General features: G+C 41.2%; 1 protein-coding gene and 1 long non-coding RNA gene across 2 annotated transcripts; both read left to right on the forward strand.

Moving 5' to 3' along the window:
• The first annotated feature begins 679 nt into the window (after positions 1-679).
• Positions 680-23,206, forward strand: LOC131240594 (arogenate dehydratase/prephenate dehydratase 2, chloroplastic). Its single transcript, XM_058238905.1, has 11 exons — positions 680-1,242; positions 4,695-4,762; positions 4,871-4,963; positions 5,085-5,285; positions 5,798-5,878; positions 5,965-6,060; positions 6,207-6,284; positions 6,368-6,457; positions 6,637-6,704; positions 15,090-15,171; positions 22,724-23,206. The coding sequence occupies exons 1-11, from the start codon at positions 936-938 to the stop codon at positions 22,778-22,780; spliced, it is 1,221 nt and encodes a 406-aa protein (XP_058094888.1). The 5' UTR covers positions 680-935; the 3' UTR covers positions 22,781-23,206.
• On the forward strand, positions 11,175-13,898 carry LOC131240609 (uncharacterized). Its single transcript, XR_009168827.1, has 2 exons — positions 11,175-13,359; positions 13,395-13,898. It is a non-coding gene; the product is annotated as an uncharacterized LOC131240609 (long non-coding RNA).
• Positions 23,207-23,249: the final 43 nt, after the last annotated feature.

Consider the following 23,249-nt stretch of genomic DNA (forward strand, 5'->3'; position numbering starts at 1 on the left):
GACATTACACACGTGCGGGATAAATCCACTCCGCCCATCAGGTGGGTCCCACTCCACACATGCCTCGAAACTCAATCCAGGCGGCTCACGTGCATCACGGGTATTGTGTTAGCCACCTTTCTTCTGATGGTCGATATTTCTCACACACACGTGTCCCACCTAAAGAACCATCCCAGGTCCCATTACCGGTGACCGGACTCCTCGACACCACACACGTGTGCCGCGAATCGCATCTCCTTATATCTCCTCCCCTTGCGCGAATCACCTCATTCGCCTCCAAAACGAAAAACGCCCATAGAAAACTTTGATACTCTGGCAGCGTTCGTTGTTGATACTCATGCATTTAGAAATTACTTATAAAATACATATCTGTAACTCAAAATAAACTGTCTAAATTATGAATCAGAGTTTAGATGTATAACCAATCAAAAATCACTTTTATTTAATACGTTGACTATCAGATTGGTTGATATTTATCGGACGGTTAAAATGTAAAATCCAATAGTCAACGAATCAAACTATCTGATTTTGGGAGTGTGAATTAGAGAAACTTGGTTTCAATTCCCAAAAACTGTACAGACCTAATTTGAGTTTATATATGCCACGTGTATAAAATTTAGGTGCCTGTGTATCAAGTGTAACACGCTGCCTGAGTATCATATAAACCCCTCTGGTTTCAGAGCTCCTCTTCTCAAGCGCCTGCGTATATCAATCTCCATCGCCTTCTCCAACAATTCTCCTTTAGCTGAAGCCAACGTGCTGCCAACAATCCCTTACCTACCCTCCTTCTCTATCTTTCCTCCATGAAAATGCTGTTGTTGATTCTACAGAGATGTTTGTAGAAGACTTCAATCTCTTCTCATGAATCTGCTTCCTTCCTCCTCACAATCTCCTCCTTCAAAATCACAGCAGCGTTGCTACTATCTCTCTGTCAAATGGCCATTTCAAGAGTTATTGCTTCTTGGGGTTGTTCTTATCTCTTGCAGAAGACCGATCCCGACGCATTCTGTTACAGCTTCCCTGTCCGTTTGACTACGGAGACTGGTAGGGTTGTGAAATGGAGAGGGAGAAGCTTCATGGGCGTCTGCGCAGGCCCTTTGGCGAAGCCTGCCACGCCCGTTGGGGACGAGAACCCGCCTTCGTTGCCTTCAGCACCGCCGCCGGTCGAGCTCCAGCGGGTCGTCGATCCAGCTAGTGGCAATGAGTCGAGGAAACTGCTCAAGGATTTAGCTTCTCTCCCAAGTGGGTTTTCTCTTCTACCTTTTCTTCCTTTTGCTTTTTATTTGTTACGTTGTTGCACTGTAGGTGTTTGTTGTAATTCCGTTTTTCTCTACTTTGTAATTTCCAAACATGCAATGTGGGTTTGCATTGAGGGGCTATGATGTTTTTGGTGCTTTAATTAGGGAGTGCATTGACAGGTTTGTGTTTTGGGTTTTTTCTGTTTTGACTCAAACTTGTTATGGTCTTCCTAAGGTTGTAGGCTGATGCTTTTATTGTCTTAAGAATGTCCTGTTATTCATCTATTCCCATAGCAATCATAATAGCACCACCAGACAGATTCCAAAGGATTCTCTGTGAAATCCAAATGACCACCCTTCCAAGAGAGACTGACTGAAAGAATGAGTACATCAAGCCTCTTTAAAACAATCAAGAAAATATATGCCAAGCCCTTTCTAAAGATTAATGAGCGCAACGGTCTTTGCTGCCTGAAAGAATTAAATGCAACCTATGTGATGAGTGCACTTCACTTATAAAGCCAATTGCGATAACTGACCCCTGCGTTAGACAGTTAGACAGACAGGCAGCAGACATATTTTGGCACTTCTATCTAGGAAAGATCTCAATTTGTCTCTTTTCCCCCCTTCCATTCAGTGGCACTTAAATGCATTTTAAATTTTTTTACAGCTTTTGTTTTCATTGGTTAAAGGGGAAATTTTATTAAGAACCAAAGGGACACAAGGACATACAGATGGAAGTTACCTCCCACGCCAAAGCCAACCTAGACACTCCCTCCTCCGCTAAGGTTTGCATCACAAATCCCTCTTTTGAATGCATGGTGAAAGATGTGGTAACACCATTAGCAAAGCTGCCTTTTTCTTTCCCACCCAATTCGTTCAGCTCCAATCAGAAACCCCCTGTGGAGGAAGGCCAACAGATCAGATGTGAAGAATCACTCTTGATGATCGATGTCTTTGCATGCATGTGAATGAGCTCCCTGTCAATGGTCCAAAGAGCTCAAACATCCACTTGATTTGAATTGCAATACTCAGCCGGGTCTGAGAATTCTCTTCTAATCCCCTAAATCATCCCTCATGGTCCCAATGGCCCCTGCCCACCCCAAGTTCCTGCGATAGACTAATAGCATGTAGAATTATATTTCATGATCCTCTTGGAGGAGGCTTCCAAAGAGCATGCATAACAAGTTCGATTCTTCCTTCTTCTAACAGCCCCTTCCATCGATCGTCTAACAAGTCCATACCGAATGGTACCACATTCCTTATATAAAAGCCCAAGAAATAGCCTTACGACTAACGTGTGCCGAAACAGTTACGTAACAGCCTTAACGGTATCAACACACTCCATTTCGTGATTCGGGGTCGAATCTGGTACCACTGAAAAAACAGCACTGTGATGGTTGATACGGGGCCATAATGCCTAGAAATGTGCATCAATGGGATGAGTGCCATAGCCCTGCATGAATTTCGGGTTAATTTGGGGTTAATCTTAAGCTTGTCATATTAACAAAATCATTAGACAAGCTGAGAGCTGAGATAACATTTTTACGAAAGAGTGGATTGTTATGCCATCATAAACATTGTTCATAAACATGTTTAAAAAACCCACAAAAGAATACATATTTGAAATCTTCTCAATATTCTGATTTTTCTGATTTTTTTCCATAGTTTTTTCTTAAATTTTTTTATTTTTTCATTTTTTAAAATTATTACAGGGGCGTGATGGCCATTACATGCCCTATGATGGCCATTATGTGTAACGATAATGTTAGGGACCGTTACATGCCCACCGTTACTGTTATGGGATTCAAAAGGGCTTCCATTTAAGGTTCAAGGGGTATGATTGCGTGAACTTGAATTTTCTTGTACATCTTCTTGGATGCATGGATTTTGGCAATAACTGGCAGCAATGGATTCATGCTTGTGTCTTGTCGGTGCAGTACTCAATTATGATGGGTGGGACCGTAAGGATTTCTTTAGAGGTGAGCAGGGAATTAGGTAGGGAGATGCCCATTCTCCCCTCCTGTTTCAATTTTTTGCCAAGTCTATCCAGATTTCTTCAAAATGTTGTGGAGGCCCCTTTTTAGAAGCAATGATCCTAGAGTGACCCTCCGAACACTCTTTTTTAGCGATGGTTCTGTGCAAGAAACAAGGGTGATGCGGATGCTCTGTGTGCTTTGAAGTGGTATTTGGGTTGAAGGTAAACTTATCAAAAAGTTGTATCATGGGTGTTAATTAGGTGAAGTGCTAAATCATAGCTAGTGAGATTGGGTGTAGAATTGTTGGCTTCCCATTAAAGCATCTTTATATACCATTTGCTCAAGGTAGAGCAGGAATGTAGGAGTGGGATGCTGTCAGGGCTGTCAATGGGCCAGGCTGGCCCATCAAGCTTTTGGGCTTGGCCCACTTTGGGCTGGCTTGGGCTAAGATACGAGGCCCAAGGGCTGTACCCGGGTCTAAAATTTAAGCCCATTTGTACTTGGGCTGTGCTCAGGCTGTATCTAAGAACCCATTAGCCTGGCCCAAACCCATCAGGCCTGGCCTGGTTAAGGTTTCAAGGGAATTTTCTTGTCAATATCATGTATGAATGGACACACAGCATGGCTAATGAACAGCCTAGATCTTGCATAAAAGAGGGTGAGCCTGGGCCGGACTCGGGCCATGCATAATCATAACTGACCGGGCTTGGGCCTGTTTGTTTTGGCCCATCCTGGGCCCGGACAAACTCAAGCGTGGGTTTTACTTTATGGACCGGGCATGGACAGACCTTGGCCTCACCAGAACTAGCTGGGCCCTTTGTCAGCCCTAGACGCTATGGTGTTCGCAAAGAAGTTTGTAACTTGGAAATGAAGGCTCCTCTCCTTTAGTGGAAGGATCACCCCCATCAAGTTGATTTTGGCTAGTCTCCTTGTGCACTTAGTCTCCATCCTCTGGTGCCCGGTCAAGGTTGCTGACAGATTCAAAGCCATTCAGAGGAGATTCTTATGGAATGACTGATGAGAATCACAAGTTCCATCTTGTTATGTGGTCCGGATTTTCCAAGGCTTTCAAGTCCCATTTCAAGTCCCAGGGCCTAGTCAGTAGGGATATTTGGACCACCAATCTTGCCTTGCTTGGAAAATGGCAGTGGTGGCTGGGCTATATTGGAGAGCCTCTAATAAGTAGCATTCTTGTTGAGAAATATGTTGTAGACGGTAATGGTGGGACATAAACTGTGGTCTTAAATTGAAATGGGAAAATGAAATTGCAGATCTTGTCATGGTTATCCATGTCCAAGAAGGCCTTATTAGTTGTTGCATGCATTTCCACCATCTATTCCCATTTGCAGTATTCTGATGTGGCTCACTTTGTAAGCATGATTGTATGTGTCTCATGCTGCCAACTGATTCGCTGTCGCATAAGATCCTTAATTTTCAGATTCTAAGAATTTGATGGCTTAAATATTTATATAAAATGCAGAGCCGTTATCTGTAACTGATCTTTCCGCTTCACCCAGCAGTGGTTCCAATGTCCGTGTAGCATATCAGGTGTGGTGCTTATTTATCCAGTCGATTCAGTTATTTCTTATTACATGAGTTTCACGTAAATATTCTAGCATGCTAGCCATTCTTATTTGGTTTCTTCTACTAACGTAGGGTGTACCGGGTGCATACAGTGAGGCTGCCGCCCTCAAAGCATACCCTGAATGTGAGGCTGTCCCTTGTGACCAGTTTGAAGCTGCATTCAAGGTTCAATTAAATGTTATTCTATAGATTCTGAAAAGAAAAGAAAAGAGGGAGAGACTCTCTCTGTAGTTTAATCAATCCATTCATCATGCTGAAATTCCATATACTGAGTTCTGTTTTGCAGGCAGTTGAACTGTGGCTGGTTGATAAAGCAGTTCTTCCTATTGAAAATTCTTTAGGTGGAAGCATTCATCGTAATTATGACTTGCTCCTCCGCCATAGGCTTCACATTGTTGGTGAGGTGCAGTTGGCTGTTAACCACTGCCTTCTTGGGTTACCAGGTGTGAGAATGGAGGATCTAAAACGTGTTTTGAGCCATGCCCAGGTTGGTTTCTTCTCTCTCTTTTTTTTTTTTTTTTTCTTTTTATTTCTTAGAAAGAAAAATTCTGCCTAGACAGTTCCGAGGCCTGATCCAGTGTATGTCAACTACCATGTAAATTGGTATCAACTATTTTAACTGGAATATCTGGAAAATAAATCAATCGATCAGGACCACCTGATGGACCACAGAATGGATGGAGCAATGGTAAAAAGGTTACCGTGATTGGTTTTTTCAACAGTTCAATCTGTGGACTTCTTTCCCATGCTTATGCTCGAAAGTTTTCATGATTGCGAAGAATGGATGATGGATCGGGTATATTTTTGGGCAATGGCTCATCCAAGGGCTGGTCCAATAATTAGACACTCAGCATCCATTGCCAAAGTGCACCAATCAAGGCCCAGGGGCTTGTAGATTTAGCAACCTGAACCTATCTACTAAATGGTACCTGACGCACTGGATCCTAAATCACAACATTTTCATCATCGCCTTGCACATTGGCTACTGCTTTCTTGCAGGCTCTTGCTCAATGTGAGATCACGCTGAGCAAGTTGGGTGTTATCAGAGAGAGCGTGGACGATACTGCTGGGGCTGCTCAGGTGAGACATTCTTCTGTACGTGATGATTATAATTTTGTTGAAGTTGAAATCAAAAGATATTCAAATTTTAACTTTTGTGAAGACAGTTTATAGCTTCAAACAATCTGAAGGATGCTGCAGCTGTTGCAAGTGCTCGAGCTGCAGAAATTTATGGGCTTAATGTACTTGCAGAAAGAATCCAGGTGAGGATCTTCACTTAAATCTATTTTGTACATATATTTCATCGAAGTTTTATTTATGAAGAACATATACTACTTGCGATGCTTTGCATTAAATGCTACCCATGAGTTGATTTGGTTTTCCTTAAAATTTCATAATTCCTTGGCAGGATGACCCCGAAAACATTACACGTTTTTTGATACTGGCTCGGGAACCAATAATTCCTAGAACAGATAGGGCATTTAAGGTAAAGTTAATTCTCAAGGTCTTTTATTCAGATATATTTATGTCTAAAGCCTATTGAGGCAGAAACTTCACTTTTGCTTTCAGACAAGCATTGTTTTCACATTGGAAGAAGGTCCTGGAGTACTATTTAAAGCTTTGGCCGTCTTTGCTATGAGGAATATTAATTTGACGAAGGTATCTTCGGATATGGTGTAAAACCCTTGTTTTGAGCTCTTCTGAATCAGTTTAGCCTTTTGGCGGAAATCTCGATATTCTTGTCTGTATGCAACTGCAGATTGAAAGCAACTGAAATATACTTGGTTGAAATCTTGTTTGGCTGAGATCTTGATATCCTTGTTTGTATGCAACTGCAGATTGAAAGCAGGCCACAAAGAAAGAGACCATTGAGGGTTGTGGATGACTCAAACACTGGGAGTGCTAAGTGAGAGCCATTTTTCTTTTGAATTTGCTGCTACTCATTTTCGTAGTATTTACTGCTAAAAAACTGTACTATACTCCGGTTGTCATTGTCACTCTACAATTCTGAAAGTAGAAAATACTAAGAAGATCCACACAAAGGTGGAGAGAAGATTTGTGGCACACAAGGAAGCATGCAAGACCTGGTCATTCATCAGGCTGGCCCCACCGTGAACCATCCCTGTTCAACTATTAGGCCAATCCACTCTAAGGTGGGCCTCTCATGTATGAAAAAATTGGACAGTTGGGGAAAAAAATGACAATGGTCTGTATTGAACAAGCATTTGCTGGCCACCTGGTGAGTGGACCAGTGACGGCAGCCTGCTCGATAGTCAAGCGATCCAAAGTTAGGACGTGGGCTGAGGAGAAGAGAATAGGAGAAAGAACGACGATCAGATCCACAAGTGATGCACTTGCCCAAAGTTCATGACCTTTCATTCAAAAAGTGAATACACTCCCCCCCCCCCCCCCCCAAAGCAAAAAAAAAAGAACCATTATTGTGACCAATCTAAAGGCTTTATATTAGTGGCCTTACATCTTGAACTAAATCCCACCTTATATATGAATCTAATGCTGATAAAAACTGGCCAGTGAAAAAAATGGTTAAAACCTGTGGAAAGAAAGAGATGTTGTAGAGATAGTGTAGGATAGAGGCATGAATTCTTTCAACCAATGAGATGCTGGATCCTCTTGTTCAACGAGTTGTAGTTGCCAACTGGAGAGAAACTCTCGCAACTGGCAAGATCAAAGTCAAGCTGTTCCACAAGTAGGAATTCAGCAAGTAGTTTACGATGCACTGATAGATGTGTATGCCCAAGAATGAGATAGCATGCGTTGGGTGACAGATACCTATGTTATATGTCTTCCTTCACTGGCTTAGTGGACCACTACCCCGTTTGGGCCCATGAATCAGATGGCTATCATATCTGTGTCAGTCTCCCCGGGTTGAGAAGAACTTGCCCTCGCGTTAGCTTCGCTCTCATCATGGTGCTTAATGTAGAAGACAGTGGACGTACGGACATTGCTCAGCAACTGCAAGTTGTAGGCGTTATTGTTGATCTTTTGGATAATTTCACATGGCCGATCTTGTGTATGCAAAGCTCGTTCTACTCCCCTGTTGGAAATCTTTCTTTTGTAAGCACAACCTACACATAGTCGGCAACCTCGAACATGACATTTTGTCACCGTTTATCTGCTGCTTCCTTGTAATGCTTGTTAGCAGCTTCAATCTGTAATTGCACTTGCCCATGTATGTTCTTGATTTGGTCAAAGCCTTGTCACTAACTCTTCTCAGATTTGGCAGTGGCGCTAGGTCTTGTACGCTAGTGGGGTTTTTCCCATACATGATCTTGAAGGGACTAAATTGGGTGGTCCTGTTCTTTGATCAATTATAAGAAAATTCTGCTTGAGACAGAGCTTGGTACCAATTCTTTGGTCGTTCTCCAACCAAGCTTCTAAGTAAATTTCCCAAATTAGCGGCTTCAATCTATCGTCTGTCTAGGGCCTAGGGTGATATGCATTTCTTAAGCTAACTGGTTCCTGTTTTCTACCATAAGGACCTCCAAAAGTGGCCCACAGATGATGCTCTTGCAGTCGTATGATCTCTGCGAAGTAAATGTGAGCTATGTTTGCAGCATCCATTGTTTCCGACAAAGCACATAGTGGGCCATTTTGGAAAATCGGTCTACGACCAACATTATGGAGTCATGCCTCCATTGTGTCCTTGGTAGGCCCAAAACAAAGTCTGTACTCACATGTAGCCATGGGGTCCTCAAGCATTGGTAGAGGTGTGTATAATCCTAGATTCCGGATACCACCCTTTTAGACTTGGCATGAACGATAGCGGTCCACCCATTAAATAATATTGCATGCCAATTGCAGTCAATAATACTGTACCCCAGCAAATTCCATGGTCTTGTCTCGACCAAAGTGTTCTTTGCCACGAAGCTCTTGCAAAATCTTTCCTGGAAGGGAGCAATCAAGAATATAGAGTAGGATCCCTTTGTAAAGGTACTGATCATGAATGTGGTACTCACTACTCAGTCTACTCACCGTTGAGAGCCTTGGCAAACAACGACCCTCATTTTGGGTCATTGGCATAGAGATCTTTAAGATGCTCAAAGCCTGTAATCACTAATCATAGCTTTCATGTTGGTTAAGATGGTGACCCTTCTACTTAGGTTGTTTACCACCCTGTTTAGGACAACGGCTTTGTGCTTAAGAGGGTGGAAGTGTACTCTTGTAAAAATGTCACCATTTTGGCATTCCTCCAGGTTATAGCTTATTTTACCGGTTTATATATTTTCAAGATTTATGGTTGGAATACAATACAAATTCCTGCTGAACCAGGTAATGACACCAATGATGAAGGCCTGAATTACCATGTAGAACTCAACGGCATATGTTGAATATTTCAACTTGGATCCGTTGAGTTTCTTGCCAAAAAAGGCAATGGAACGCCTTTCTTGATTTAATATAACTCTAATGCCAAGGCGTGAGGCTTCGGAACTAACCTTAAACACCTAGCTAGAGTCAGGCAAAGCGAGGATGGTTGCATCAAACAACTTCTACTTTACCAACTGAAAATTGTCCTTGGCTGATTGAGTCCATTAGAAGGTGCTTTTTGCTCATCGTCGGATGAATGTGAATTTGGTGGTAGCCAGTTTCTAGTGATTTTTCAAGAAGACCACAAAGCTGGCTAGCTTGTCCAACATGTTGTCCAACCAAGGAATGAGGAAATAGTACTTGATCATTATTTTGTTGATTGCTCTGTTGTCGATGCACATTCTCTACATGTCAGCCTTCTTTGGAGTAAGACGGGTTAGGCACAACACATGGACTCATCTAGCACTCTCTGACATACCTTTTAACCATCAAATCCTAAACTTGTCGATCGAGTTCCTCATGTTCATTCGGACTCATTCGGTAGGCTAGGCCCGGGAACAAGGTCAATGTGATGTTGTATATCCCTCATAAGGGGTAGACCACCTGGGAGGTCCTTGAGCATTACATCACAAAATTCCTCGACTATGGACTTCACCTCCTCAGTCATGGGGGATTCATCTTCTTTCTCAAGTGCTACAGTGCGTACGCCTTCCCACTTTATTGGGCCTCTTTTATGGATGTTTCCAATGAGAGGAGATTTTCACCCTCCCTTTTACTCAGCTCAGGTGGAAATTCCTCTTTTGTGGGCCTAAAATAATTTTTAGCGCATCCTTCCAAAAGGTGCATGTTTCCTTACATTTTGTACAACTTATTGATCATATTGCCAAGATCTACCTAAAAGGATGTGGCAAGCATCCATGGCAAACCGAACTTGTTTTGTACATTTGTTTCCAATAGAAAATGCAACCGGGCATCGTTTCAAAACAGTTACCTAATTCCCTTTGCTGATCCAAGAGAGTTTGTAGGGTGAGGGGTGTTCTTCAACCTTCAATTTCGGCTTATTTGCCACTTCCTACGAGATCACTTTCTCGCAACTTCTACGGTCTATGATTGTTTTTTTTGAAGGATAAAGATCTTATTAAAAATCACTCGGCAACTACTAAGACAACAAAGAATATAAAAAAGGAAAAAGATAAATAAACATTACAACCCCAAAATGGATTGAACGTTAGAAGCAACTATATGCCGAAGACCAACATCCCAATCTAAAATGCCCCTTTTAGATTTCCATAAGACTTCTTCCTGATTTGTTACAAAAGCACAACGCATTATGTTCCCCCCCAAATGTTCCAAAAAACTAAAACCATATTCAAATGCCATAGATCAAGCCTCTCCTTAGCCAACCAGACTCCATGCCACATCTGGAACAATTGATCAACTGATTGAGGCATCACCCAGATTATGCTGAAGATCCTAAGAAGATTATACCACAAATGACTTGCGAAAGGACAATGAATGAATGATCAACCGATTTTGCATTACTCTTGCATAGGAGACAAATGTTGGGCAAAATCATAGCCCACTTCTGAAGTTTGTCTATAGTTAAAATGCACTTCCTCTCAACCAACTAGGCGAAGGATGCCACTTTAGGAGGAGTTCCATAGAACCTTTTTGTTGAAGTGATAAAGTCCCTTGATATACATTGATACACCACACTCTGACAGCTTAAGCTTTTGGAGTAAATGGTTGTTTGACATGGTATCAGAGTGGAAGGTCCTATGTTCGAATCTTGAGAGCAGCAAATATGCCTCGCTAATATATTATTCTCCCACGGGGGGTTAGGAAAATCAGGTCCGGCCCAGGGATCGGGAAATCGAGCCCGACCTATTTATGGTGTGAGTGTCTCTTCACCTTCGTCAATATGTTCCCATGCGGAGTTCCCACCTCGCACGTGCGGGGGGGTTGAAGTGATAAAGTCCCTTGATATACATTGATACACCACACTCTGACAGCTTAAGCTTTTGGAGTAAATGGTTGTTTGACACTTTTGAGTAGAGCAACTTGATTGAAAATCTGCCAGATGGAGAGGCACCTCAAACTAGGGAGTCCGAGAATACTAGGAAAGGGTAAATATTTTAAAGGCGCATCAAGAACCTAGTAAGGTCCTCAACTTCCTCATCTGTCAGGTCCCTACGTCATGGGGGACACCTAGCTCCTCTACCCTCATCAGTTGAGAAGCAAACAATCATAATAATATTCTTCACGGAAGATGATCTTGCAAGAGACGGGAAATCCCGCTCCAAAGATCTATCACCACACCACGGATCCTCTTAAAAACAAATTCGAGAGCCGTTGCCGAGAGAAAAGGTGAGTTTTTTTTTTTTCTTTTAAATTAACGCGCGCACACACACACCAATGGGTACTCGAACCCATGACCTTGGTGTTGAAGCTTTTGTGAGTCTACCACTAAGTCATGAATAGGGACCCGAGAGAAAAGGTGAGGCTAGATCTGACCAAAGGAGCTACTGAAATGATAACCTTCCATATTCCCAAGGCATGATAATGTGATGGCTTCTTGATCTCCCAACCCTCTTCCAAACTGTACTTGGATGTGATAACTTCACTCCATAGCTTGCCTTTTTCAATCCTGAATATCCAATGCCGCTTATCGAGGGGAGCCACATTCATAAATTAAAGGTCTCTTATACCAACATCACCCTTAGCTAGAGGCTTGCATACCTGATGCGGGCTCACAACCCACGTAGGCCCATCCAGGCCCACTGTAGGGCCCAATAAGACGTAGGTCCATAGCCATCATAGAGCCCAGCATGTGCTGATTTTTGGGTTGATTATTTACTGATTTCGGGGCCTAAATTGAGGATTGTAATTTACTATTTTTGGGAGATATGGGGGGCTGATTTGAAGATGTGATTGAAGATACGAAGGGGATGTAATTTATATGATTGAAGATATGGGCTGGTTTTAGAGATATAAATAATTACTTTTCATTTTTTCTTTTTATTATTAGGCTTTTACGATAAGGAAGACTAGATTGGTTTGAAATAAATTATGATTGATTTAAAATCAATCTCTTAGTTGGGGGTATTTTAATTAAAGATTCATTAAGGATCTATAAAAGATGGTGGTGGTGTAGGAGTTAGGGATTCAAATATTTTTCTAAATGTGAGTTTTCTTAAAGTTTTTGTAAGAGAAGAAGGTTGATATCAATAAAGTTCTCTCCCTCTCTACTCTATTGTTTTTATGGGTATGTTTTTTTTTTTTTTTTTTTTTATATATATATATATATAAAATAATAATTTCTTTGCAGTTTGGGTATCGATATCTCATTGACTTGATCATCGAGCTGCACCTACCTCTTCCCACTTGAGCAAGTGGAACTTGTGTTTGCATTATCTATAATCATTTTGTAGATCTTCCCGTTGATCATGCTAGTTGTTCAAAAGATACAGGTCCATAACCAGTCATCGATGTCATCTTGTTTCAGCATCGGGAGGCTTTTCCGCATCACCAAAGCGTCACCTACATCTATTTAATCATCATATACAGGGGCTTCTTGTTACATTCAGAGGCCTTGTGGTTCATATCACACTTAAAACACCAGAAACGGCTGCCAAAGCTATCTAATGTAGTTGTATGCACAACTGGCTTTCCTACATAAGAATCTTTAGTTGGTCAAGTAGGGCCTATGTGGTTGGGCCCCTTGTTGGCACGACTGCTGGTAGATCTGGTAGATGAACAACCAGATTTGTCGCATGTCATGCCACCTCGTGCTCCGGCTTGAGATTATTGGGACTCAATCATCAAAGCTACGTTGTAAGCCTTAGTGACAGTCCACACAGGATGTTGCTGAAGCTTGTCTCGAATTGAAGGTAGCAAGCCACCCGTGTAATGGGCAACAAGTTGCTCATCCGTCTCAGCGAGGTCGTTGCATGCGGCCAATTTGTTGAACTCTTCCATGTAAAAGTCCATGATTTGTTCTCCTTGTCTCAATGCATGCTAGTGCTAATACAAGCTCTGAGTGTAGCATAAGGTAAAAATGTTTCTTTCAGCAATTTCTTCATCTGTGCCCAATTGGTGATTTGCGATCAAACCTGTGGATGATGAGTTCACCGAATCTGTTTCCATCAGGGGAGGCTTGTCCTTTTAGCTTTGATGGACACATGCTTGACTTGCCGCTCTTGGGAATGTCAGTGAAGTCAAAGATATGCTTGATTGTGTCAAGCGAATCAAAGAACTCTTCAGCCTGGAGTCCGCCATGGTAATTGGGAATCTCAAGCTTAATTCTGAGATCTCACCTCCAAATCTTTAGGATGACAGCTTCTATTAAAATTCCCGCAGTCCTCCCTTCCATTCACCTGCAACAGCACTTGGCAATGGAAGGGATTTTCAGATTCCTCCGACGACTCTGGATCATTGTTGACATGAGAGGGAACGGGCTGTTTAGAGCTTGGTATGGGAGGGGAACAGGCTCTTTCGGGGCTTGTAAATGGAGGGTCATGCTGCTGACTCTCCTTTGGTCGATTTGGTTCAAAAGAAATAATCAAACATTTAGGAATGAGAGAAACTCGACTTTGAAGGTTCTAGGCTGGGTGTTGCAATGTATTTCTGATTGTGTCTTAATGTCTGTGTAGGGTTGGGTCATTGGGTGGGGTTGTACAGTTTTCCTTTTCTTCTTTTTGGTTTTGTTGTTTCATTTTATCCTCTTCAACTTTGGCCTTAATAAAGCTCTTTCATCTTTATATATATAAAAAAATCATTGCTGATATGAGATGTTGGCTCGTATCGCACTAGGCGCTGGGTAAGTTGCTCGATCTGCCTTAACATGTACTCCATCTCTTCTTCACATGGGTCGACCGGTGGATCGATCATTGGTTTCACAACAGGAACTGATCGTCTGTGTCCTCGACCTCGATCTTCCATGGATGATACAACTTTGGTTCTGAAACCAATCTGATGGCAGCCTGCTTGATAGCATCAAGCAATCCAAAGTCAAGATGTGGGATGAGGGGAAGAGAATAGGGGAAGGATGATCATATACACACGTGACAAACTTGCCCAAAGTTCAATTCAATCAAAGAACCACTCTTTCATTCAAAGCATGAATATAAAATATCACCCCAGAATACCTTTATTATGACCGGTCTAAATTCCACTTTAGATATGAATCTAAATCCCACCTCAGATATGATCTAATGCTGATAAAAAAAAAAAAAAGTAGATGGAAAGAGATGCTGTAGAAATAGCGTAGGATAAGTGGCATGAAATGATCCTTCAAAAAAAAAAAAAGAGGCTTGAGATGGCATTAGTTCTTTCAACCAATGAGATGCTGGATCCTCTCCTTTAATGAGTTGTAGTTGCCAATTGGAGAGAGACTCTCGCAACTGGCGAGGTCAAAGTCAAGCCGTTCCACCAGTTCGAGCACCCATAGGTGGTGAAAACCCACCACGGCGTGAGTGTGTGGGGGGTGTTAAAAAATGATAATAATAATAATAAAAAAAAAAAGGTAGCATAGTGTGTGCTGGTAGATAGATTCACACGCCCAGAAATGAGATAGCATGCATTGGAAGGTGGATACGTATATGATATGGCTTCCGCCACTGGCCCAGTGGACCCACCGTCCCAGTCTCGCCATGAATCGGATGGCTAATTGGCTATCATATCTGTGTCAACCAGCCTAATTTTATGCTTTGGCCAGGGCATGCCATACTTTGCATCACTCACCTGATGCATAGTCCAGATAGGCACAGATAGGCACATGAGCAGCGAATCTCCTCTTCATTCTGTCTGCACATGGTCTCCTTGACAGTTCCCTTATGGGAAAATGAACTTGCTCATCATATAGGAAAAGCAAGCTTTCTTCTTCCTCCTCTTCTTTTATTTATTTATTTTTATTTTTTTAAATGAGATACCTCCATGAGTCTAAGTGCTCAAGTCCTAAATGCAGATATTTCGACTATCTTTTCTTTATTGATTTTGAAGCATCCATGGCTGATTCCCGTGCACAAAATGCTCTGGGCCATTTACAGGTATGTGGTTTATCATTTATGCACTATGAAATATCTAGTTTATCAATTTTGTTTTGACTTATAATCACATCAAATGCTTAATATTTGGTAAGTACTTTGTAACATCCATGTCCTCAGTGTATGGCAATCATAAAAAAAGGGGTGTATGGAGAAACATGGTAGCTTATTGTGAGATATGTATTTTTAGATATAGCATTGATGCATGATTGTGTTGGATCTTGTGTACTGCAGTAATTTATGAACTTGTTGTGGGTAAACATGCTGAACCTAATATTCACGAGATAAAATGTGCACAAATGATCTTGAAGTTGAGTTCCATTTGATAGTGAACCACAAAGTGGGGCGCACTTAGGGCCTGTTTGTTTCGCCAATTACCCCGGTAATGTATAGGAAAAGTATCATCGTTATGATTTGATCACTGCCAAGCCAAACACGGGAATAGTCGGTCAAATGCATATGTAAGATGTAGTCAAGAGACGGGTAAAGGAATTTGTAATCATTGCACTTTTTCATGGCTTGAAAATCTCAAATCCAAATAGCAACATTAGTGTATATTGGTGATGACTGATGATTGACATTAAAGTAATGTAAAAATGTCATCATTACAATTTTACTACCAGGAAACCAACACAGGTATCAACAATGAGATGCAGATGTCGTCAAGAAACAGATAAAGTAATTTGTAATCACTGCATATTTCCTTTACGTTACCATAGTAATTGGTGTAACAAACAGACCATTAGAGTCAATGAGCTCAAACATGTGAGGGCTCACATAACTATAGATGTTGATTAATGAAATCACGACTCTTTAGGAACCAAGAGTCAAGGATGAAATTTTTGAAGAAAAACAAAATGAATTAAGCAAATTGTGTACCGGTAACTAAAAATTAATTCATCTAATCTTAATAAATACTGCAAGCTCCCTGATCAAATGTTACTAAAAAAAGAAATAGTAACACAATCAATGAACGTCTGAATAGCCAGGTTGTCCAACACTTGCTCCTCATCATCTTAGTGACTTAGTGGTCCACAGAATGGCCTGAGAAGAGGGTGTGATACAAAGATTACATTTGGGACAATGTGTAGTTTTGTCACTTAAACAATGGAAACTATTATGTGTACTTTTTTTATGGTATTGTTTTGAGTTCTAAGTGTGCAATCATGTCTGTTAGTTATCTTCTAAAATTTACTACAAAATTCCACCATTTCCCTAAAGTTTCCTTAGTTCCCTCAGAATGCACAGCTTTGTACCATACCAAAACATTTTCTAATATTTCCCATGAAATTTCCCATTCCCGAAGGTGTGAAACTTTTACATCCTAATTTGTAGCCTGGATAGTGATGTCAACTGGCTTCCCAATGGATGATCAACCTTCTTAGTGGCTAAGATCCATATTTACTTTTGGAGTCTTGCCCCCTATTTACAAATATGAATCATCACCACACAGGCAATCTTTATCATACAATTACAGTCCCCTCTACCTTGGTGCGAGAAGCCTTACATTTGTCATATCCCTTTTCAAAGGAGCTTTCATTAAGCAAAGGCACCTGGACAGGGTTTTGGTGGCAAATAAGCTAATTGAGTCTACAGAGAAAGCAGAAGAGGCAGGAATCATTTGTAAAAGTGATATGGAGAAGCGTACGACCATGTTGATTGGGAATTTCTTATCTATTGTTTATCCAGGATGGGTTTTGGTAAGAGGTGGACAGGTTGATCCTAGAGTGTATTTCACTGTTCCTTTGCGATCCTCGTGAATGGAGTGTTGACAAGCTTCTTCTCTACTTCTGGAGGGATCTGTTGGGGTTACCCTATGTCCCCATGCTTGTTCTCAATTGCAGCAGAAAGGTTGAGCCTCTTAGTGGAAAAAAAGCACAGCTCAAGGTCTTATTAAGGGGTTTTTGAGTTGATAGTCTGGAGATGGCGATTGCACACCTTCAGGTTGTTGATGACACTGCTGTTTGTTCTACGATGCTAGAAGGGATCAACTGACCATTGTCAAACGTGTCCTCAAATGCTTCAAGGCCATTTTTGGGTTGTGCGCAAGTCTCAAAGACTGCTATGGTGGTATTGCAGATAGCGAAGATGTCATTGAATCTCTGGCAGACTGCGTCAGGTGCAAGACGATGAGGTTCCTGTGCCCCTATTTGGGTCTTCCTCTTGGCAGAAATCTGAGGTCAGTGAGGTTTTGGGATCCCATCATTGAGAGCATAGGTCAGAAACTGGTCAGTTGGAAAGGCAAATATCTCTCTCCGGTGGAGAATTACTCTCATCAAACCCACCCTTTCTAATCTCCCAATTTATTTTCTCTCTTCAAGAAGCAGGCCGCTGTGGCATCGAAGATAGATCGTATTCAAAGGGATTTCTTGTGGTAAGGAATTGATGGGGGTCATAAGTTTCATCTTGTGAGCTGGAAGAATGTCCAAAAGCCAATGCAATGGGGGTCTTGGCATTGGCATTATTAGAGAGGAAAAATTGGTCCCTGTTAAGTAAGTGGTGAAGGTTAGGGGAGGAACCGGATGCTCTATGGAGGAAAGCATAGGAAGCAAATATGGGGAATCTGAAAATCTGGGCATAAATGCAAGGTCCCAAGGATCTTTGATATGGAGGGACATCCGCACACTGGGCCTTCTGATCAATGACAACTGTCCTGACATTGCTTGTCAAACTGGGCTCAAACTGCTTAATGGTGTGAGATTTCTTGTCGGCAAAGGGGATAAAGTCAGATTCGTGTTGGATGCATGGCTTGATAATTATCCACTGGCATTATCGTATGAGCGGCTGTTTTCGATTGCTGTTTACAAGGAGGCTAAGGTCCGAGAGTGCTATGAGCTGTATGGGTCCAATAAAGCTTGGATTATTAGTCTTTGGAGAAACCTGGATGATGAAAAAACAACCATGTTCGCGGAATTGCTGTCCAAACTGCATGGTGACCAAATTGATATCTTGCAGGAAGACAGGTGGTCTTGGAAATAGTCGCCAAGCAGGTCTTCACCTCGAAATCAATGTTTTCTAGACTGGCTGGAAGGTCTAATGCTCATTCCCCATGTGTATTCGCATGGAAATTCCCGACGCCCTGAAGAGTGAAGGCATTTGTTTGGCTTTGTTGTGGCTAACAAAATTTTGATTGTTGACAACTTGAAGAAGAGGGACTTTATGCTTCCGAATAGGTGCATAATATGTATGGCTAACGAAGAATAATCATTCATCTTTTTATTCATTGACCAGTGGCTAAGGATATCTAGGCTTACTTCCTATCAAGATTCAGAATGCAGTGGGTGTTTAATGGGTCTGTGGGTGAGGCGGCTAGCAGGTGGCTAATGGGCCTTTCAAAGGTTTAAAAAAAAAGAATCTTGTGAACCCTTTCTTTTTCTGCCATTCTATGGGGGATTTGGAGGAAGAAACCACAGGATTTTTTAGGATAATTTTGCTTCATGTGCAATTATGAAAAGGAATATCTAGACCATGGTAATCAGCTGGGCTCTAGTTCAGTCTGAGTTTCATGGCTGGTCGTTTTTGGTGTCCTGGGGGATTGGGATGGCGATTTTGGACATTCTAGATAATGCCCTCGGTTTGAAGGTATTTTTATCCCTTGTCGCCTAGCTTTCTTTTGTTTTGTTCTTGTCTTGTTTCTTAGGTTGGTGATGAGAGGGTCACTTCCCGAGATATTGCCTTTTGTTTCGTTCAATGAATCTTAGTCATCTTTCCCGAATATTTTATTTTATTTTTTAATCTGCTAGTAAAAAAATGTACAACTAAATGCATTTGAACACAATGACGAATCCTAATGAATGATTATTCATGTCAGAAAAACTTGTAAATGGAGATAATTGACTTGCTAAGTCTGGAAGACTTTCTACAAATGCATATTTGAAAGAATCAGTTCTGTATTTGTATTCTAGAAAGATATTGGGTATAGTGAACTTGAAAGGTAATGAAGTATGTTGCTATGTAGTCCCCACCATTAGGTTTGAAAAGATAACTATTTCCACCTGGTTAAGAAGAAGATTAAGAGCTTGGCAGCAGTCGCAACACTATAAAAAGAAGGCATGAGAAAAATGTTGATGATAGTTGGAATTTATATTCATCAAATTGTGAGCATTTGTAATGCTGGATTCTAATTGCTCAGATGATGCTTCGATAATGATTATGATCTAGTCTAAAATAATGTTATAGAGGTCACACACAACTAGTTGGAGAGAGAGGTCACACGCAACTAGTTGTACGTCCAACTACTTGTCTACTTTAAGCACTAATTAATGTTAATATACGCTATAGATGAAAAGTTATTTCAAAGAGGAGAATGAGTTAGCGGCTTGGATGGACCACACTGTGGTGCTAATGTGAAATCCACCCCAACCATCAGGTGAGTCACCCCATGCTAGACCCAGGACCTGACAATAAGCTCCATCTGTCATTCAGGTGGACCATACGATTGGAACGATAACTATTTCCACCTGGTTAAGAAGAAGATTAAGAACTTGGCAGCAGTCGCAACACTAAAAAAAGAAGGCATGAGAAAAATGTTGATGATAGTTGGAATTTATATTCATCAAATTGTGAGCATTTGTAATGCTGGATTCTAATTGCTCAGATGATGCTTTGATAATGATTATGATCCAGTCTAAAATAATGTACTATATATATATATATATATATATAGAGAGAGAGAGAGAGAGAGAGAGAGAGAGAGAGAGAGAGAGAGAGAGAGGGTGGTCTCTGGATGAAAAGTTATTTCAAAGAGGAAAATGGGTTAGCGGCTTGGATGGGCCACACTGTGGTGCTAATGTGAAATCCACCCCAACCTTCAGGTGAGTCACCCCATGCTAGACCCAGGACCTGACAATAAGCTCCATCCGTCATTCAGGTGGACCATACGATTGGAAACAAAGTACATCAAAAGCTCACCCTCCAAACTATTTCCCTGGGAGCCCACTTGAATCACCTATGGGCCTGATTTTTAGTACTCAGGCATAGCTTTTGGTGTGGCATCTAATGGTTGGAGTGGATTTCACATGCTCATCATGGTAAGCCCTATAAAAATCAAGGGTGGTTGTCTCTCTCCCAGCTGCTTCTATTTGTATGGCCCACTTGAATTACAGGTCAGCCTGATTTCTTTTATATTGGTGTAGCATGGGATTATATATCTAATGGTTGGAGTGGATCTTAGGTAATAAAGGGCAGGCGTCCATCTCTCCCTGTTCATTCCCTAGAAAAGCCAGGACTCGAATTGCGTACCGTAGAACATGGCAACAAGTTCAGTATTGCTTTTATATGGCAAACATATGTAGGCCCGATCATGATGAATGTGTTATATCTGACATCGTCCATCCATTTTTCCAGATAAATTTAGGGCACGAGCCCAAAGATGAGGCAAATCCAAAGTACAAGTGGATAACAACACAAAAGCAGTGGGGATTGAACGCTTACCATTGAAAACTTCCTAGGAGCCATAGAAGTATTGGATCAAGATGATATTTGTGTTTTCCCTTTATCCAGGTCTCCGTGACCTTATCAAGAAGTTGGATGGCAAAAAACATTACAATCGGCCCTGGGAAGTTTTTAATGGTGGGTATTCTATGTATACTGTTTCCTGTGGTGTGATCCACTTGAGATTTGGAACTGCATCATTTGCATACACTAAAATGATGTGTGAAAACTGATGGATGGTGTGGATATATAGCGCATACATGAAGGTTGTCCCCACGGTCAGGGAGGCACCCCATGAATTTGTTAACCGGGTAACATTGATCCACTCCCCACCTTCTTGGGAACATCCCACATTTATGAGAATTAACGGTCCAAGAGGGATGCCCACCCTTTATATTTGTACAAGGCCCACCATGATGTGTACCGTGAGATTCACTCTGATCATTGAATGTGTAATCCCATGCTGGTCCGAGAGGATGATAAGCCAAGGCGATGATGACCTATGGTCTAACTAAAGGCATGCTGTTGATAGAGTGGAGGGGATCGTGTCTGATTAGCTAGTTGGTGAGGCAATAGTTTACCAAGGCAATGATCAATAGCTGGTCCGAGAGGATGATAAGCCACACTGGGACAGTCACATGGCCTAGACTCCTACGGGAGGCAGCAATGGGGAATTTTCCGGAACAGGTTTCATGCAGCTGACCCCAATTAATTGGTATAAGGCACAGATGATGATGATTGAATCCAGTTAATCTTCTAGGCTACTCAGTGATTATCCCAAAGCATCTAGGTAGCTGATGTAGAAGCATTTACTTATTGGTTTGTCTTAATAGCCAATAAGCTCATCCATTGAGATTACCACATCTTTGGGTGAAGGACATAGTAAGATTGTGCACGAGTGAGTACACAGAAACCCAAAGTGATAATAAGCTCACAGAGATCCTGCTCAATGTGTCAGGTGTACATGCAAGTGTACGCAACTGAGAAGGCATTAAATTTCATCCAGCATCAATTCCACAAACAATAACCATATGAGAAAATTCTCTTGATCCATGCTAATGATGAGGATTTCAAGTTTATAAACTTATTCTCCCATTAGCAGCATTTCAAGTTTACGTCATGCTGGTAGATTAGTTCTCTGTGCCAATGATTCTGATTGTTCCACTTGATCACACTTTGTGTTCCCAAAAATACACTTATCCTCCAAAATGAGAAATCCATCGCCCCTTGGATAGAGAAATATCCAGTGAAAACTATAAACAATCAGGAAAAGGTAGATACAATCCACTGAGTAAATGATCAAACATGGTGCCTGACGACACACACATCATGTCTCATGTAGCAATGAAAGAAACAAAACAAGAATGGTATGCTTGCAAGGTAAAATACTAGCATACAAATATACTTAAGTGTATCCATTTCAAGATAAAACTTCACCGACTGTAACTAAGTTAATTTTTAATAGATATTTATGGATACATATCACAGAATCGCCTCGTAAAAAAAATAACACTAGAAAAAAGAAAACAGAAATGATAAAAGTCACAAACGACTGTTGTTGGATAGACCAGCACTACATAAAATGATAAAATCGACAGTTGGGTAAAAGAGGATGAAATGTTGAATTTGACAGTGACAGGGATGATTCTTGGATGATGTTAAAGCATGCGTTCGGCCGTTTACTTTAGTACTGGAGTATTTGTTGCAATAATTTATATTTTTAGATGGAGATATCTATTGCAAAAATGCTTAGGGTCTGTTTGGTAGATGCCTGAAATTGAGATCTCATTTCAGTTGATCATAATTATGTATTAGGGATCACGATCTCTAATACATAATTCCATTTAGTTAATTTTAATTATGTATTAGAGATCATGAGCTCTAATACATAATCATGATTAACTAAAATGAGATGAACCATTTTCAGGCGTCTACCAAACAGGCCCTTGGATACCATTCCTGTCAAATTAGTATCTATTATGTGTAATCACCAAGCACGCCGTTTCCTTTTTGCTGGGAGTGACAAGTGCATGTAACTGTATTGTGTTTGTGGTGTGACCGGATGGAAATATTTGACATGATCTTGGAGTAGAAAATGACATTTAAATTCCATTTTTTGCAGGAATTTGCAACATTTCTTCGAGTCCTCGGTTGCTATCCCATGGATACAGCTTTATAGACTTCCCTGCTTTCTGTTGTGGAGTGTCAAGCCCACAGAACAAAATCTGCCTGGTCCACATTTTTCTTGTTAATATGTTAGCTCCTGTTGAATCAGGAGGCGGAAGAGAAATCCTTGGGACTGATTTCCACAAACTGGCTGCATGACCAAGGAGGGATCCCAACAACAAATCATCTATTTTTTTCTTCATTCTTCCATTGGGGTTGGGTTCGAATGGGTATAATATGCTTTGGATTTAAGTGTTTTTCTTGTAATCAAGGGGGGCTGAAAGGTCTTAACCTATATATAGCTTTCTAGGATTGGGAGTTAAGCTTAGACAGTGAAATTGTTGTGTACAGCAAGGCAGTTGTGCCAGTATTGTCCTTTTTATTCTTTCAGTCATCTTGAGTCATGCTCAGGTGATTGATTTTTGTTTTTTGTTTTCTATTTAATTGTATCCACAATACCCACTCCCCTTTGTAGAAGAGAA

Source organism: Magnolia sinica, chromosome 1 (assembly GCF_029962835.1).
Source record: "Magnolia sinica isolate HGM2019 chromosome 1, MsV1, whole genome shotgun sequence".
Lineage (NCBI taxonomy): Eukaryota > Viridiplantae > Streptophyta > Magnoliopsida > Magnoliales > Magnoliaceae > Magnolia > Magnolia sinica.